Genomic DNA, 16,961 nt, shown 5'->3' on the forward strand with positions numbered 1-16,961 from the left:
CCTCCATCATCATCACCTCCATCTCCTCCATTACCGCCACCTCCTCCTCCACCACTGCCACCTCTACCACCAACATCACCTCCACCACCATCATCGTCCCTGGGACCCAGCCTCTAGGGTTCTACTACTTCAGCTTGAGCCTTGTGGCCTGAGGCTCCCATGTACAGCCAGCTCAGGCTGGCCTAGATAGGGCCCCATTACCATATGCCTCCAGGGAGTGCCATTGAAGTTTGAAAGTACCAGAATGGCAGAATATGGCCTGAGCTCAGCTCACACCCTTACACAGGGCTTGACTAAATGCAGTGCTCAGTGTGAACCTACTCTGTAGGGATGCTACCCCATGTTCTCAGCCATAGCCCCATTCCTGCCATGCAGAGCCCAGAAATAGTTTGACATGGTGGTTCAGCTGTTGCTACATGAGCCCCTGCAAGGCCACTAGTCTGAGCAGCCATGGACGTGTTCTGGTGAGACTTCTTGAATTTTTCCAGGACTAGGAATCTGAGCAGCCATGAGATGTGCACCAACAGTCCTCCAGGCAGGCAGGGCCTATGGAAGAGGCTGTGGAGGACTATTGGCTGCACAGGAGTCTAGGGAAGAGGCTGTGGTTGCTGCTGGGAATGTTTCTCCTGGGCAGAGAGGACTTTGGAAAGATCCCTGCTGGCAGCTGTGGAGAAGGCTGACTGTGGGATGGGAAGAGTCACAAGCATTTGTGAGCCAAAGACCAGTGGTAATATGGCTCACACAGTAGCAGACCCAGTAGTAGGGTGGCACACAGACAGCCTAGGCAGGGTTCCAGGTGGTAAAGCCCATGTGTTCTTTGATACTGTTTTCCATTTAGATGTTTAGGAAACATGCAATACCTGAGTGATGAGAGGAGCAGGTTCCTGCTGCTTCTGGCTGGGCACCTCACTGCTGTGTGTGTCTGAAACTAGCCCCCCACCCCCACCCCATACCTGTGGCTTACCAGGCATAACTACCAGTAGTCTCTGAGAATCATACTTTGCCTAGGCCTAAGCCCTCACAGGCAAAGTCTCAAGAAACGGACTCTGCTGGACAGTGGTGGTGCACACCTTTAATTCCAGTACTTGGAAGGCAGAGAGGCAGGTGAATCTCTGTGAGTTCGAGGCCAGCCTGGTCTACAGAGTAAGTTCCCTGTCTCAGAAAACCAAAAAAAGAAACAGGGACCCACCAAAAAGAGGAGCCCCTACCACAGAGAAGAGCCAATGAAAGGGATGCCTAGTATGGTCAGACCACCCAGACTTTCCTACTAGTGAGACTTAGCATGAAACAGGCTATGCTTTTTGTAATTCAGAGAAGTGGTATAGGGTCTGAACAGTGACAGGTCTGGGAGAGCAACACTGTCCACTGGGTGGGCTGGACCCTTTAGAAAAGCAGCCTGCTGCAGCCAGCACAGCCTTTATTTTGCCCGGCAACCTTTTATACCTCTTCTCCTTCTGTGGAGACCCACCAGCCAGAAAGAACACAAACATCCTTGTCAATTACAGACCACAAGGAAGTTCCGCTGCCAGTCAGGGGGAGTGAGGGCAGCTGGATCACAACTTACCCCATTTTATAATAACCTTGCCTGCCATGGGGAATAGCCCTCTAATATTCCGTCTTAGGAAACATCCTGCCCCCAAAGTATTACCCATCCGTGACTACCCAGACACATAGCCCTAAACCAAGTATCCCCAGGACTGACAGCACCAACGAGCCAGACCAGTGCGCTGCAACCATCTAGCATGCACTAACTGGATGGTAAAATTAACAAAAGCAGCATTCCAAACCCCTCTCATATGATGGTTGAGTTCCATAACAGCAGTTGCATGCAATACAGTGCCATGAGTAACACACATAACATGATTAACTGTTGAAAAGTCCAAAGATAGTCCACTTGCTCCTGAACCAGAGCTACTTGTTGGTTTAAGGTCAATATGCCCAAGTGAATATGTCCATTAAGATCATTTGATCCAAAGCCACAGAGAAACCCTGTCTCGAAAAACAAAAAAAAAAAAACAGAAAAAAAAGATCATTTGAATGTCCAAAGCGTTGCTGACTCTTTCAGCCTGCTGGTTGACAGTCTCGGCCGTATGCACAGTCTGTGAGAGAGCAAGTCTGGCAGCAGTAGCTGTGGTGGCAAAGCTCTGCTCCAGCTGCCTTCTGGCCCCAGCCGCACTCACTCTGGATCCAAACTGCTGCATGGAGTGGAGCAGAACTCAGGGAAGCAGGCTTGCTGCTCCTGCTCGGGAACCATTGAAGGGGCCCCACTTTAACAATCTTTTAGGGAATTTGGGCATCGTCAACCTGTCTGGCTACTTCCTGATGAGCAGGGGTGCTGCATTCCTGGGAGTACTTTACATCAACATTTCAGGGGGTCTTGGTGATTCAGACCATGTAAATTTGCAATGAATCCACAGGTTCTCATCCTCTGTGGAGACAAAAGCAGAACCTCTTTTCCAAGTATCAAATCCTTAGACCCATATTTTAAAGTCAAAATGCCTTTCTTAGCAGTTCCCAGAATGAAATGTCTTTCTCCAGTCCAGAACACAAAAGACAACACAATCAACACAATAACATATATCTCTCTATACATTCTATCTTTTGAGGCCTTTCAATTCACCCTCCCGCTTCTTTATACTTGCTTATCTTTTGGAGGATGTCCCTCAGAGTTATCTCTGGGGATGAAAAATAAAAACACTTTACCTTCCCCAATACGCTCCTCAATTTAGCTGGTGGCTGGAGCAATCCCGTTCACATATCCCCACTTTCCAGATCTCGGTGGGACCTCCACTTGCTGCAGCCAGCGCAGCCTGGATACCAAGACTGGTGGGGGGTGCTAGGATTGACACACGGAGGCTTCTTTTCAGGTGGAAGAACAGCAACCTTTATTTTGCCCAGTAACCTTTTATACCTCTGCTCCTTCTGTGGAGACCCACTGGCCAGAAAGAACACAAACATCCTTGTCAATTACAGACCACAAGGAAGTTCCACTGTCAGTCAGGGGGAGTGAAAGCAGCTGGATCACAACAGCAACCGTCATTGACAGGTCTTGTATGTGGTACTAACGCCCCAATACAGCAGTTGAAAGAAGTCATTTTCAGAGTGGTAGCAGGATTTAGAATAGGAGCTAGGAAAGGAGGCAGAGGAATTGCTAGTCATGGGATGGAATGTAAAGATGAGGACCAGCAGCCCAAGAGCTGTGGAAGAGCTGGACAACAGGTGTGGGGGGGGCAGAGTGCACAGGTGCAGGTCAGGAACTCGAGATCACTGGAAGCACTGAGAGTCAGATGGGGAGGAGTTGATCCCAGGAGACTCCTACTCAGAACCAGCACCATACGCCTATGAGGAATGAGACTGGAGCAGTGGGACTAAAGCCTGAGGCGGGGAAAGGTTGAAACGGGTTGTAGTGTGAGTTTCAGCCTAGTGACCAGGCACTGAGCTCAGTCCTCCATGGAAAGCTGCAGCCTGGTATGGTGTCCATCTCTGTGCTTGGTGCACCTCCATGCTTGCCTGCCTGCAGCCTGTAGGATTTATTCCTAGGTGCCTTGGTTTTTGTTGCTCTCATAAATTGAATTCTGTCCCTGTTCCCCACACAAGCTGCTGGTGGTATTTGAGATAGGTTATTATATACTCCTGACTGTTCTGGAACTCACTGTATAGACCAGGCTGGCTGTGAACTCACAGAGCTTGGGTCTGCCTCTCAAGTGCTAGGATGCCCATTATGCCCGGCCTTTATAAGCTGAATTAAAATTGTTGCTGTGACAGAAAGACGGTGCCTTTTGTGAGGGGGCTAAGCCTGGTGACTTTGGCAAGGTCATGACTCAAAAACTCTTAGTTCCTAACCAGACAGGCACCTTCCACAGCAGCAGTTTAAGGAGGTTCACTCCCATTGTTTGTTTTTGTTTTTTTTTATTATGTATACAGTATTCTGTCTGTGTGTCTGCCTGCAGGCCAGAAGAGGGCATCAGATCTCATTTTAGATGGTTGTGAGCCACCATGTGGTTGCTGGGAATTGAACTCAGGACATTTGGAAGAGCAGGCAATGCTCTTAACCACTGAGGCATTTCTCCAGCCCCTCCCTCCCAGTTCTTACCTCATTTCTGTTGCTGTGGAGGCTTCTGCGCCCAGGGTCATGGGCAGGCAGGACACACACACATACACGCTTGTTGAGAGCAGCTGGAGGTAGAGAACTCACCTGATGCCTGTCTTGTGTGGTGTTTTTCAGGATTTCTTCTTCTATTCTCTAGTCTACGACCCACAGCAGAAGACCCTCCTGGCTGATAAAGGGGAAATCAGAGTAGGAAATCGGTACCAGGCTGACATCACCGACTTGCTAAAAGAAGGTGAGGTTCAGGCTGGGCCAGGAGGGAGGAAGCTGGAAGTAGTACCTGTAGCTGGAACCTCGGTAACCTTGACTTCTGCTCTTTCAACACCTCCTTCCTAGGGGACATTGGAATCCAGAAGCAAATCTCAAACCCAAGAGCCACCTGTTGAACCCCTTTAGATTCGTGATCTGGGATTTCCCTTTGGCTGTTCATTATGACTGATTTTATATTGTTTCTGCTAGGCAGCTGCTCTGCCACATGCCACACCCCCAGCCCCATTCGTCATATTTATTTATATTTCATGTGTGTGGATATTTTGCTTGCAAGTGTATTGGTGCACCACTTTTGTACAGTGCCCATGGAGTCAGAAGAAGGTGTTGGATCTCTGTGGCTGGAGTTACGGGCAGTTGTGAACTGCTCTGTGGGTGCCGGCAGTTGAACCCAGGTTCCCTTGAAGAGCAGTGTTGTTAACCAACGAACCATTTCCCCAGCCCTATTCATTCCCCATTGTTTTGAAACAGAGTCTCACTTATTTTACATAGCCCAAACTAACCTTGAACTTGCTGCCCTCTTGCTTCAGCCTTGAAAGTGCTGAGGATACAGAGGCAGCCACCACACTTGATTCATTGTAGTTTTTACATTTGTGTGTGGTGTGTAGAGGGCAGAAGACCTACCCTGTGAGACCCAGGATTAGTTCATGTTCTTAGTGTGCTTGTGGAGGTCAGAGAACAACGTGTAGGAATCACCTCTTTCTAGCATGTGGGTTCTAGAGATTGAATTCAAATTGTCAGGCTTGGCTACAAGCACTTTTGCATACTGAACTATCTCAACACCACCTCCTTTTGGGGGTGGTGTAAAATCACATTTATTCATTAATCTGTATTTAGGGGTTTAGTGGTCTGAGGACATCCTGCAAGAATAGGTTCTATCCTACAATGGTAGGTCACAAAGATCAAACTCAGTTTCTCAGAAGTGATTTTATCACCGCCAGAGCAGATTGACACCCACCAACTCTGACATAGCATCTGAGACTTGCAGGTCCCCCCACATCTTCCTTCAGCAGCCTTAGCAGAATGATCTGATGAGCTCAAGACCCTGGCCTTTGTCCCCTAATAAAGTGCTCAGGCTCTGTCCCAATAGCCTGTCAGAGGTTCCATATCCCATCTAACTGTTAGCTCAATTTAAGAGAATAGTACATAGTCTCTGAGGCTGTGCTAGTACAGCGCATTGCTGCCTTAGAGTACTTGGCCCTAGTCAGCACATGTTCACCTCATTTTGCATGTCCTTCTCTTTACCTTTCATGCTTTTTATTCTTTGTTTTCTGTGCTTATTAATCTCAGAATGTGGTGTTAAGCCCAGGTGGGTGGCAGCTGGGTGGGACCTGGCTTATCAAACAGCTGGCTCTCTGGGTACAAGGGTGCTTCCCTCTTGAGTTCTATGTTCAGTAGACTGCTTTGTTGACTTCTGTCTCATGGTTGAGTTTCTGACACTTAGGCATCCTGATGCCCATGCACAGCCTCTTAGCCACAGCCAGCCAGCTGCTGCCTGTGCTGGCCTCAGTTCAGCTTCTTCCCCAAACAGCCCAGCTCTGAGGCTCTATAAGCAGTCCTGAACCATGTCCAGCCTCCTGGGCTGAAGCCACAGTATCTGCTTTCTTAGCCTGGCCAGGGGAAGAGATGGAGGAAAGTAAGAGAGGCCTTGCCTGTGAAATCTACATGAGCTTAGATTACACAGGGACCAGAAACTTGGCGAGGTCTCAAAGGTTAGAGGACCTCGATTGGAGCATCTGTTCTTCAGAATCCAGCAGCTCCATGAGTCCCAGGCATTTGTTGGCTCATTGGTGAGTGCTAGGAGAATCCATCCCTAAGAGAGCCACTTCAGGGCCCCAGAGGAATGGCCTGCCACTGTGGCCTCTTCCCTCCTAGTACTCCTCTGTAGCCTCTTGACCCAAAGGCAGTTGCTTCCCATGATGTCTTTCTTAAAAATACTTACTTTTATTCATGTGTGTGTATGCCATGTGTCAGGGGTGCCCACAGAGATCAGAGGTGTTTGTGAGCTGCTACACATGGGTACTGGAAATTTGGGTACTGGGACTTGAACTTGGGTCTTCTGGAAGAGCAATACATGCTCTTAACTGCTGAGCCATCTCTCCATCCCCACCCACAGTCCCTCTTTGAATTTGAATATGAAATTGAATACCTGCCTCCATTAACTATGTTGGAAATTTCAAAGGAGCAGTGTAGGTGGGAATCCTCTGGTGTTCTTTGCTCTCAGTTTCAGACAGTTGCAAATCATTTGCTTTGACCGGTATCTTAGTTTTTTGGAACCTTGGAATACTAAGCATTACACGCTGTGACTCCAGGTGAAGGGATTGAGTGCAGTCCACACCAAGAGAGAAACCTACCCACAACACTGAGCATAGGCTAAAGGTTATAGAATCCAGCAGTGGACTGTGATTGCCAGAGAACCTGATAATGATACAAGCTCCTCAATCCTTACCGTGGTCCATACTGGGACCGTGAAGTCCATGATCTTGCCCACAGAAGTGCGGTGGTGGGCTTCTGATTCAGTACCCTCATCCTCTGTGATCTGCCCTGCCCTGGATTTAGGGCCTAGAGATAGTAACTCTTTAAGAGGACCAGAAATACCTCCTTGGACACATCTAGTCCTTTTATTAGAGAGCTTGCTCCGTGCCCTGACTTGGAACCCAGTACCCTGCAGGGACTCAAGTACTGGCTGTTCATAGACACATGGTGCATTGATGCCAAGGACCAAAGGGGAATTGATTGGATCTGATGCAAATTCCGAAGCCTGATACCTTCATTAAATTATGAATGTAGTCCTTGGCTGGAGAGTCAGACAATGGATGATTGTGGGATTTCTCCTTGGGACATCTCCCTAGAGTCAGGCCTGGCCCAGCTCATGATACAGTTCTCCAGACTCTCAGTGCTGCTGTGTGCTCTTCATGATTACAGTTATTTCTTCACTAATTGTCCCATAACTCCCAGAGTAACAGATCCCTCCCTTCCCCAGGTCATACCCAGCCTCGGGTGTTGGGTATGTATAGGGTGTAAAGCCCTTCCAGGCCAAGTGCCATGTAGGTTATGTGTATGTGTGTATGTACTGCCCCACCTCCCAGTCAGCACTTCCCATCACCTGGGGAAAAGTGATACCGTGGGGCCTGGGGAACAGACAGACTTTTTGGTTTCAGTCTGTAGTGTTTCCCACAGCCTTTGCTGCTCTAATGCTTGTTTCCCATAGGTGAGGAGGATGGCCGTGATCAGTCAAAACTGGAGACCAAGGTGTGGGAAGCCCACAATCCACTTGTGGATAAGCAGATTGACCAGTTCCTTGTAGTGGCCCGGTGAGTCCAATAACCAGGGGTAAGCAAGTTGTTGCCTGCAGCATGGTGGTGGGTCTTGGGGACACGGAGCCTTAATTTGTACATCCAACATGAAGTCCATGGTCTCGCCCTTGTTTCCTGCTCAGACCTTTCCTGAGTATGGATGCAACCTTTTACGGCTGCAAATGTCCCTGGGTTCCTGCAGATCCCCATGCCAAGTGTACCTGTATGTCTGGGCCTCTGTTCTTACTGTGTGCCCTGAGGTCTATCTCAGCCATAGGCAGGCGCTTCTCCCAGGACTAGGCTAGGATCTAGCTAAAGAGCTCCCAGCTGTCTGAGTGGGTGGCTGGAGGCTGCTTGAATGAAGGAGGTAGGACCTAGAGAACCAGTGCTGAGCCCACAGGGCAGTTGAAGCCTAAGTGAATTCCAGCATGGCCCAGGAGGAGCCCTGTCTACCTTTGCCACAGATGGTGAAGCTTGGCATTCCCAGGTCTGAGGCAGCTCCCCTTAGAGAGATCTCCAGCAGACACAGTGGAGATGGAGAATTCTCCTAACCAGCATCTAGGCACTTTTTGTATGTTCTTTACCCTGACTCATTTGCACATGGGAACTCAGATGCCACCAAATTGCTCATGCAACTTCTACCTGGCCTCCTCTACAACTGAGCCCCAGAGACCCTTTGGTGGGTGTGCCACTTGGGTCCTGGCCCTCACTGACTTGCCTGGTGGAGGCAATCCCTCCAGCTCTGGTGGTTAGTGAATCTCCCTCTTCCCCAGCTCCGTGGGCACCTTTGCACGGGCCCTGGATTGCAGCAGCTCCGTGCGGCAGCCTAGCCTGCACATGAGTGCCGCAGCAGCCTCCCGAGACATCACCCTGGTGAGTGGGTCACTGCCACTTCCCCTGCTTTCTTCTGGGGTCCAACAGCCGCAGAGGCATAGAGGGTCCTAGCAAGGAAACTGAGGACTTCAGTATCTTCTGGTACACCTTAGATTTGTCTAACATATGCCAAGGGAGTTAGGGAGGATTTCCCACCCAGGGGCCTTGGCAGCCACTAGATTGTTACCTTGAGACCTGAAAGAGTGGGGGGTCATATCCCAGGTTGAGGAAGATACTCCTTAGGGCCTGGGGACAGCCTGGACCCAGGGAGCCCTGCTGTCTTACAGTTCCATGCTATGGACACGCTGCACAAGAACATCTACGACATCTCCAAGGCCATCTCAGCCCTCGTGCCGCAGGGGGGGCCGGTGCTCTGCAGGGATGAGATGGAGGAGTGGTCAGCATCAGAAGCCAACCTTTTCGAGGAAGCTCTGGAAAAATATGGGAAGGATTTCACAGACATTCAACAAGATTTTGTAAGTGCTTGAGGCTGTGGTAGTGGCTAGCCAGGCCCCATCTCTCACCAAGGAAGATGCCTGTGCCTGTCCAGGCCCCTGCCCTTTCAGTCTGGGAATAGGCACTCACTGAGGAGCTAGGATTCTACTGTGTAGGAGCTTCCCTTGGGGGCATCCTCAAGACTTACCAGACTCATCCTCAAAACTGCTTGAACTTGTTTTGTTCTTAACTAAGTTGAGCCTCGCTCCTATGTAAATCACAGTAAAGACTTCAGGGTCTTTACTGAGTGGCCGAAGCCCTCAGAGTCCCCAACTCCCCAAAGGATTGAATAGTGCTAAACTTGACTGAAAGCCTGCAGACACTCTGGGGAAGGAGGTGAGTCAGCTGGGCCACCTCTACAGCCTTGAGGTTGTAGTGAGTGGACTCTGTTGTCCATTGGGAGCACTGTCAGAATAATAGCAAGGCTAAGCATGTTGAAATATTTCTATAATCACAGCATTCAGGAGGCTGAGACAGGAGAATTATGAGTTTGAGACCAGCCTGGGTAACAATGAGAACCTGCTACAAAACTAACAAACTCAGCAGCAGCAAGTCCAGACCAGGGTGGGAGAGCCAGGAACATGCAGAGTGCTGGCATAGGCATGGACAGGAGGTTTGAAGGGCCGACAGTCAGAAGGCGTAGCCCCAGGAAGCCCACAGAACCCACAGTCTCTGCTAGACAGCTGGGCGGTGGTGGCACACGCCTTTAATCTCAGCACTTGGGAGGCAGAGACAGGCAGATCTTTGTGAGTTCAAGGCCAGCCTGGTCTACAGAGTGAGTCCTAGGAAAGCCAGAGCTTGATGAGGACAGAGAAACCCTGTCTTCAAAACAAAACAAAAAATAATAAATAAAGTGAGCATAACCTTTTTAAACAAAAAGTAGTTAGAAGAATGGGATAGAAAGAAAGCAACAATTAGAACAGAGCTGGCAGCATTTGAGGGAGGGCTAGACATGGTTGCTCCAATGGGTGGACAGCCCTGGAGAATCGGCACATTTCTAGACTCCATTCTGCAGATAAACTGAGTCTGTCCGAGACTCAAAAGAAAGGGTTGCAGAGCCACCTGCTGGAGAGCAAGGCCTACTGGCCAGAGGATCAAGTGAACCAGATACAGAAACAGGATTGATTGTCCACAGAACAGACAAACCCCATGCCACAAAACACACTTTCATGAGTCTGCTCTCGGCCAATTGTTCATGCAAATAAAGCTGAGCTGATAAATACTAAAGAAACAGATGACATTTCTAACCACCATGCTAGGCTGTAAAGACCAAAGCCCTAGTCTTGGGGTATAACTCAGTGGTATAATGCTTGATTGCATGGGCGATATCCTGGATTTGATCCCCACCACTGCCAAAAACAGCCCATTGAGCCCTTTGAAATTACAACTGCCATTTTTTTAAACAGTAGCTTGAGGTGAAAAGATTTCAGTCACTTGGCTTGTGGCCCAGAAAGCACTGGAAGAGGAGCAGGGTCAAGGGGCTCTTACACACTACTGTGAGCTGAAAGATAAAGTCCACCCCAGCCCTCAACATTGAGCAAAATACTAAGGGGAAGGATAAAGAATCTGTAAGAAGCTGTAGGGTTAACTACCCCAGAGAAGCAGCACAGCTGGCTTTCCCGCCAAGGAGAAGCACAGCATTGGCTGTGGATGCCACAAGGGCCTCTCGTCTCGTTTTGGACCCTCTTGTGCTCAGAGGACAAAGAGCACAAGAGCAAAGCATTGAGAATGGTGACACAGTCGTCAGGACCTGCTTTTGTCTTGTGATGGGGGGCAGAAGGGTAAGACAACAAGGTCTGCCAGTCTTGTCCTTTTCATGCCTGGTCCTTAGTAAGGACAGAACCAAGTTCTTGTCAGGTTCTAGCCTGAGTTTTCAAGGGAAGGTCAGCCACCCACTTCCTGTTGTTAACAAGGAGGGGAGGGGATTTGTTGTGTCATTAGTGGGGGACCAGAATTGATATTCCAGCACTGCCCTTGCCTCTGCTACCCTACTCCTTACCTATGTGGGCATAGTCCTGTTTCTGCTACCCATGTTGTCGCCTTCTCCCCCAGCTCCCATGGAAATCGCTCACCAGCATCATTGAGTATTACTACATGTGGAAGACCACCGACAGATACGTCCAGCAGGTGGGCCATCCCACCCTCCCACACCACATCCACCTCGTCCTTCCCCACAGTCCCCATATAGTCACATTAATGTGCTCATACCTTCCCTAAGCACTGGAGCAAAGAGGAAGGAGCCACGCTCCCTAGAGGACTCAGAGACTGGGGGGAAGGGACATTATTGAACCCTAGCCAGCCTGACACCCCCACTTCCTAGTCCTAGGTTGGCCAGGAGGGCGGCCATGCAAAATTTTCACAAGTCTTTTCCAAGGGAGCCAGTGATGGAAAAACAATGGTGTCCCCCTCCCTGTGGTCTCCCTGCTGCCTTGGCCAGCCTGGTGACCTCCCTAACCCTTTGTTTTGTTTTAAGAAACGTTTGAAAGCAGCTGAAGCAGAGAGCAAGTTAAAGCAGGTTTATATTCCCAACTAGTAAGTTCATTCTTATTTTCCTGGGGGCCAATGGTAGATGGGCAGAGGGTGTGGGACTCTTAGGATCCATTGGGGTCAGTGGCCTCCTGAGCTAAGTCAGGGAACCTCCGTCACCCTTTTCATGAGCTTCTTAGCTGGGGAGGAGGGATGAGGATTCAAATTCTTTTGACCCTGGAGTCAAGCTAGGTTTAGTGCTCAGCATATTGGGGCATGGAGTATGGCAGCCAGAATACAACAGACCAGGGGTACAGGGATGTCTGTTGGGATACAGACACCCCACGGCACCTGTGACTGATCCTTCTTCTCCATCAGTAACAAGCCAAATCCAAACCAGATCAGCGTCAACAGTGTCAAGGCCAGTGTAGTGAATGGCACAGGGACACCAGGCCAGAGCCCCGGGGCCGGCCGGGCCTGCGAGAGCTGTTACAGTAAGTGCTGTACCTGGCACCCACCATGGGCAGCAAGGGCCATGAAAATGCTACTATGTGGTTATGGCACTAATGGGGCCCCTGAAGGCCCCTGTGCCCAGAACTGGAATGACTCACCATAATGGGGCTACAGTGTGTGTGTGGGGGGGGGGGTTGGAAATCTTCCGCGGGAATGTAAAGTGGACCTGCTTTGGCCCTGGGCCAGTGGGTGGGATGGTGGTGGTGGTGGGGACACTGGGATGCTCTCTGCACCGTTGGTTCTGCTTAAGAATCCGTCTATTTCCAACTTTGTTGTCCGTAGCCACACAGTCTTACCAGTGGTATTCTTGGGGTCCCCCTAACATGCAGTGTCGCCTCTGCGCATCTTGTTGGACATATTGGAAGAAATATGGTGGCTTGAAAATGCCAACCCGGTTAGATGGAGAGAGGCCGGGACCAAACCGCAATAACATGGTAAGTGGGACATGCCATACCTGTCAGCTGCTGCATGTAGGCCTCAGGTCTTTGGCCTCCAGTCACGGTGCTGTGTTGGGGTGGTGTGCCCCATTTCACAGAGTCCCCATGGCATCCCAGCCCGGAGCAGTGGGAGCCCCAAGTTTGCCATGAAGACAAGGCAGGCCTTCTACCTGCATACTACCAAGTTGACACGCATTGCCCGGCGCTTATGCCGTGAGATCCTACGGCCATGGCATGCCGCACGCCACCCCTACATGCCCATCAACAGTGCAGCAATCAAGGCTGAATGTGAGTCACACCTATTCCCTTTCTTGGCGCCAGCGGAAACCACAACCAAGCTGAGTGTCTAGGTTGGGGTAAAGGTCAGGGCCCTGATTCTTGGGGAGTATAGTTTTTCACTCTACCTCGTCCTCCTGTAGGCACGGCACGGCTGCCTGAAGCGTCCCAGAGCCCGCTGGTGCTGAAGCAGGTAGCGCGGAAGCCCCTGGAGGCTGTACTCCGGTACCTTGGTAAGCTGGCAGAGGGGTGCACACAGCTTTCTAACTCTAATCCTAGCAGCCCATCTCGGAAACTCTGCGTGATCACCAGAACTACCCTTTTGGCCTAAGTTGCACTGTGCCAGGCTCAGGAATACCCACAGAGAACAGTGCTACTTTCTGTCCCCGTATTGGTCCTGAGTCCCAGGCCCTTTGTTTCTAATCTCTGGCATACCCAGTAGCCCTGTGTCCTATTTGAAACGGAGTTCTCTGTGTAGCCATGGATGCCCCAGAAGTCACTCTGTAGACCAGGCTGACCTCAAGCTCACAGAGATTCCTGCCTTTGTTTCCCAAGTATTAGGATTAAGGGAGTGCACCACCACACCTGACTTCTGACTAGGGTTTATGCCAGGTGTAACCCAACCTATAAGTCTACCAAGACAGGGTTGACTGCAGGGATGCCTTTCCCCAACGATCAGACAACACTGCAGGCCTTTTTGAGCCCCTGGTGGTCAAGGTGCTCTTCTGACTAGCAGCCTTGCAGGGGTAGTGCCTTGCTTGTGTTGATCTGGACACTGTTGAGATCTCTAAGCAGTGCTACTGACCATTTAGAAATGGCACATTCTGAGGTCAAGCCAGACACTGGGGTTCACTTTTTTGCAGTGTTTAAGTGGGTGTGAGTCAGTCCTCCAGCATGGAGGTAGCAGTCCTTCTAGAAAGGACATTCCAGAACCATGAGCTAAGTGTGTTCATTGCAGACACAAGTGTCTTTGGCTTTGCTCCCTATCCGGGGTCCTAGGCCCCAGGGCCAGCCTTGCCCTTGTTCTGTAGGAGGATGTGGTCAGTGCTAGGATCCGCCTTCTGTGGGGCAGATCCTTGCTCAGCCTGCCAGGCAGCTCAGTGTCTGGCCAGTAGCCAGTTTTCTGCCTTCAGACCTGGTGGCCTGGATGTGAAGGCTGTCTGATGGGGTTGCTGTGTTTATGGGCTGTGTCTGGATCTTGTAAGCTCTTAGCACTTACCCAGCTGGACTCTGCTTGGCTGTCATCCCTCCTGAAGATATCCTAGGTAGCCCTGCTGCTATTTTGATCCCCAGCTTCAGGCTGCTCTGGTAGACAGTGACCGCTTCTTTCCAGCCTAGTCAGTGGGACTTCAGAGTGGAAGGTATTATTACTGCATGGAGCCTCTTATACTGCTGTTTCTAATGCCCTTGCCTCTTTCATGCTCACAGAGACCCATCCCCGACCCCCTAAGCCTGACCCTGTGAAGAGTTCGTCCAGTGTGCTCAGCAGTCTGACCCCTGCCAAGTCAGCCCCTGTCATCAACAATGGCTCCCCCACCATCCTGGGCAAGAGGAGCTATGAACAGCACAATGGGGTGGATGGTGAGTGTGAACTGCAGGACTGTCCCTGTGAAGAGGCCAAGCCAGGGCTGGCCCTGTAAGGTCAGGCCTACAGGGGGCTGTGGGACTAGCCCTGAACCTCCACATGACCCTTATTCAACTGGCTTAGTTGATGGTGTTTTCTCTCCCTCTCTCTCCTGTCCCTGGGCACTGCCAGGCAACATGAAGAAGCGCCTCTTGATGCCCAGTAGGGGTAAGGCCTGGGGCGGCCGCTGGTGGGGTGCCATGGCCGAGACCTGTCGTGATGCCTGTGTGTGCTGTCTACCAGCAGACTGGGAGGTTCAGGGCACGTACAGGGGCAGCCCACACAGACCCAGGCCACAGCCCACACTCCTGTGCTCTTGTAGACTTAGAACTTGGTAGAGGGCCCATGAGCCCTGGGTCTCTAGCCTTGGCCTGAGCCCTGAGTGGACTGTCCTTGCATGAGGGCCCTGGTGCCCCCACTGCTGTCGCGCTGTGACTGCTCGCATGCCTTCAGCCTTGCTTGTAGGGCCGCTAGTGCTACCTGCAGTTTTTGTGTGCCCTGCCTGATGGGGATAGTAGGGGTGGGTTGGTGGCTGGGCTACATATGATCTTTGTATCTGCTGATGGTTAGCTGAGATTCTCCTGATGGGGAAAGGACTGTGGGAAATGAGCCTGCTCTGGACCTGAGGAATAGCACCAAGTCTGATGTCAGTGTGGGGGTTAGTGTTTAAGGCTGGACCCGCGGGTAGCCAGGAAAAACTAGCCAAGGAGCATGAGCCCACTCAGGCCCCTCCCAAGCTGTCAGGACAAGAGCCTGGGGGATAACAGTAGGCAGTGACTATCCAGTTGTACCTCAGGACACTCCCCCTCGAGGTTGTTTTGGAAGCTTGCCAACTGTCATGCACCCAGGAAGACATATCCCTTTTGTCTGGCTGTGGGATTGGCATGTCACTGCACCTCAAACCAGGGGTTCAGGCATAGCTTTCCCAGACCTTGCTTCTGGCCTCTATAAAGAACTGTGCACTTCCACTGAATTTCTCAAAGTCCATTATACAGGTATGTCTTGCAGTGGGGACCCAACCAGGACCTGGTGGGGACTCGCTGCCTCTGTGAGTGGTCTAGGTAGCTCAGGCCACAAGAGAAGTGAGTGTCATGAAACTGTAAGACCAAGGTCTCAGTACTAGATCTAGCCTAGGAGCCATGGACTGGCCCCACCCTGTGGTGCTGTGGTGGTAGGCCTCAGGATTCAGCCTTGCATAAACAGGGTGGATGAGAACTCTGGGCACCCTAGGTCTTAACTCACTAACCCCCGCCCCATGCTGCCTGCTGCTCTGCCTTGCGGCTTAGCTGCCATGTGCATGCCGCTCACTCTAACTCTAGTGTGTATCTTCTCTCTCTGCCACCTCATCACTCTGGCAGGCACTTACCTGGGTAAGTAGCTTTTGTAGTAGGGCTTTATGTGGGCACAGGGTTGGGGTCCCAACAGGTGCCATGAGCAGGTCGTCTCTGCCTGGGTACTGTAGACCAGGAAGTTGGGGCACCTGACAGCTAAATGAACTTGGAGGGGGAGAGGCTGGATCCAGGGTGCCAGAATAGGGTAGAGGAGATAGGACAGGCTCTCACTTCTTAAGAGACAGGCCACACCTGTAATCCCCACCTTTGGAGTCTAAAGATAGGAGGATCTCTGGTCCCAGGTAACTGAGATATATGTTTAGACTCAGTCTGAAAATCTAATAAGGGTGTTTGATGATTGGCAGATTGCCATGGGTTCAGTGGCACTGGCTAGGCCTAGTAGAGGAGTCCTTTCTTGTCCTCAGCTTGGGACCAGGCCATTCAGAGACCTGTGCCAGCAGATGTAGGAGGCAGTGATTCCTGGGGTGGACCCGTCTGGGTTCCTGCTGACAGAGCCTAGATTGTGCCTCTCAGTCTCATGCTGTTGACATCTCAGTTCATTTTTAGGCCCTCAGCCTACAAACATCTATTGGAGTCAGAATAACTGCTTTTAGCATGTGAGCAACCGGCAGACAGTGACTGCCCCACGAAGGGAGAGGGCTGATGATGCACACACGGCTCTGCAGGCTTTTGCTTGGTATACACTAGACTTTATCTGCCTTGGCCTGCTGGAGGGGGTAGCCATCTCACAGGAAGGAGCCAAACTGCTACATCTTCTGCTGGCCAGGTGGCCCTCAGGGTTGGCAGAGCTATGGGACCATCTGGGCTAGCTGAGAAGCTCTTACAGGCCCCAGGCCCCTTGGGTGTGGGCTTTGGCTGGAGGGGGTGGCCTCGGAAGGATCATCCCTCACCTCCATCCTAATGGCCTGCACTAGTGGGTGCTGAACATGCTTCCCCTGCTCTGGTCTCACTCTGTGTTCTTTTTTATCAGGTCTGGCAAACCATGGACAGACCAGGCACATGGTAAGAGTGGGTGACAAGAGACTTGGCACACTTCTGTGTGTGAACATATCTCTGGGGTGATGGGGAAGTGGCCCAGGTAGTCCCTCTTCCCCAGCCTGGCCAGGCTAACAGGGAGCCTAGCCCCAGAACACTGAGGCCTGAACAACCCCCCAGGAGCTCCCTACCTGGGCTGGGTGCCTTACTGTGGAACCTTGAGGTCCAGGAAGTGGGGCTCTTGGGCTGAGATGTGTAAAGTAAGGCCGGGCACTATCT

The 16,961-nt window shown here is 51.1% G+C and overlaps 1 protein-coding gene across 5 annotated transcripts in view; it reads left to right on the forward strand.

Moving 5' to 3' along the window:
- The window catches only part of Mta1 (metastasis associated 1), a 38,451-nt gene that overhangs the window by 20,561 nt on the left and 929 nt on the right, over positions 1-16,961 (forward strand). For 2 of the 5 annotated variants that reach the window (XM_005343633.3, XM_005343630.3), the window contains 14 exons: positions 4,226-4,343; positions 7,587-7,689; positions 8,445-8,544; positions 8,832-9,020; positions 11,092-11,166; positions 11,513-11,571; positions 11,884-11,999; positions 12,301-12,452; positions 12,554-12,743; positions 12,875-12,964; positions 14,160-14,312; positions 14,488-14,523; positions 15,714-15,725; positions 16,678-16,709. In XM_005343633.3, coding sequence (XP_005343690.3) covers positions 4,226-4,343; positions 7,587-7,689; positions 8,445-8,544; positions 8,832-9,020; positions 11,092-11,166; positions 11,513-11,571; positions 11,884-11,999; positions 12,301-12,452; positions 12,554-12,743; positions 12,875-12,964; positions 14,160-14,312; positions 14,488-14,523; positions 15,714-15,725; positions 16,678-16,709 — 1,425 coding nt within the window. Of the gene's footprint in view, positions 1-4,225; positions 4,344-7,586; positions 7,690-8,444; positions 8,545-8,831; positions 9,021-11,091; positions 11,167-11,512; positions 11,572-11,883; positions 12,000-12,300; positions 12,453-12,553; positions 12,744-12,874; positions 12,965-14,159; positions 14,313-14,487; positions 14,524-15,713; positions 15,726-16,677; positions 16,710-16,961 lie in introns of those variants that run through there. The other 3 variants (XM_005343634.3, XM_005343631.3, XR_003377303.1) reach the window with 2 other exon arrangements.

This window comes from Microtus ochrogaster, chromosome 1 (genome assembly GCF_000317375.1).
Source record: "Microtus ochrogaster isolate Prairie Vole_2 chromosome 1, MicOch1.0, whole genome shotgun sequence".
In the NCBI taxonomy this organism is placed as follows: Eukaryota; Metazoa; Chordata; class Mammalia; order Rodentia; family Cricetidae; genus Microtus; species Microtus ochrogaster.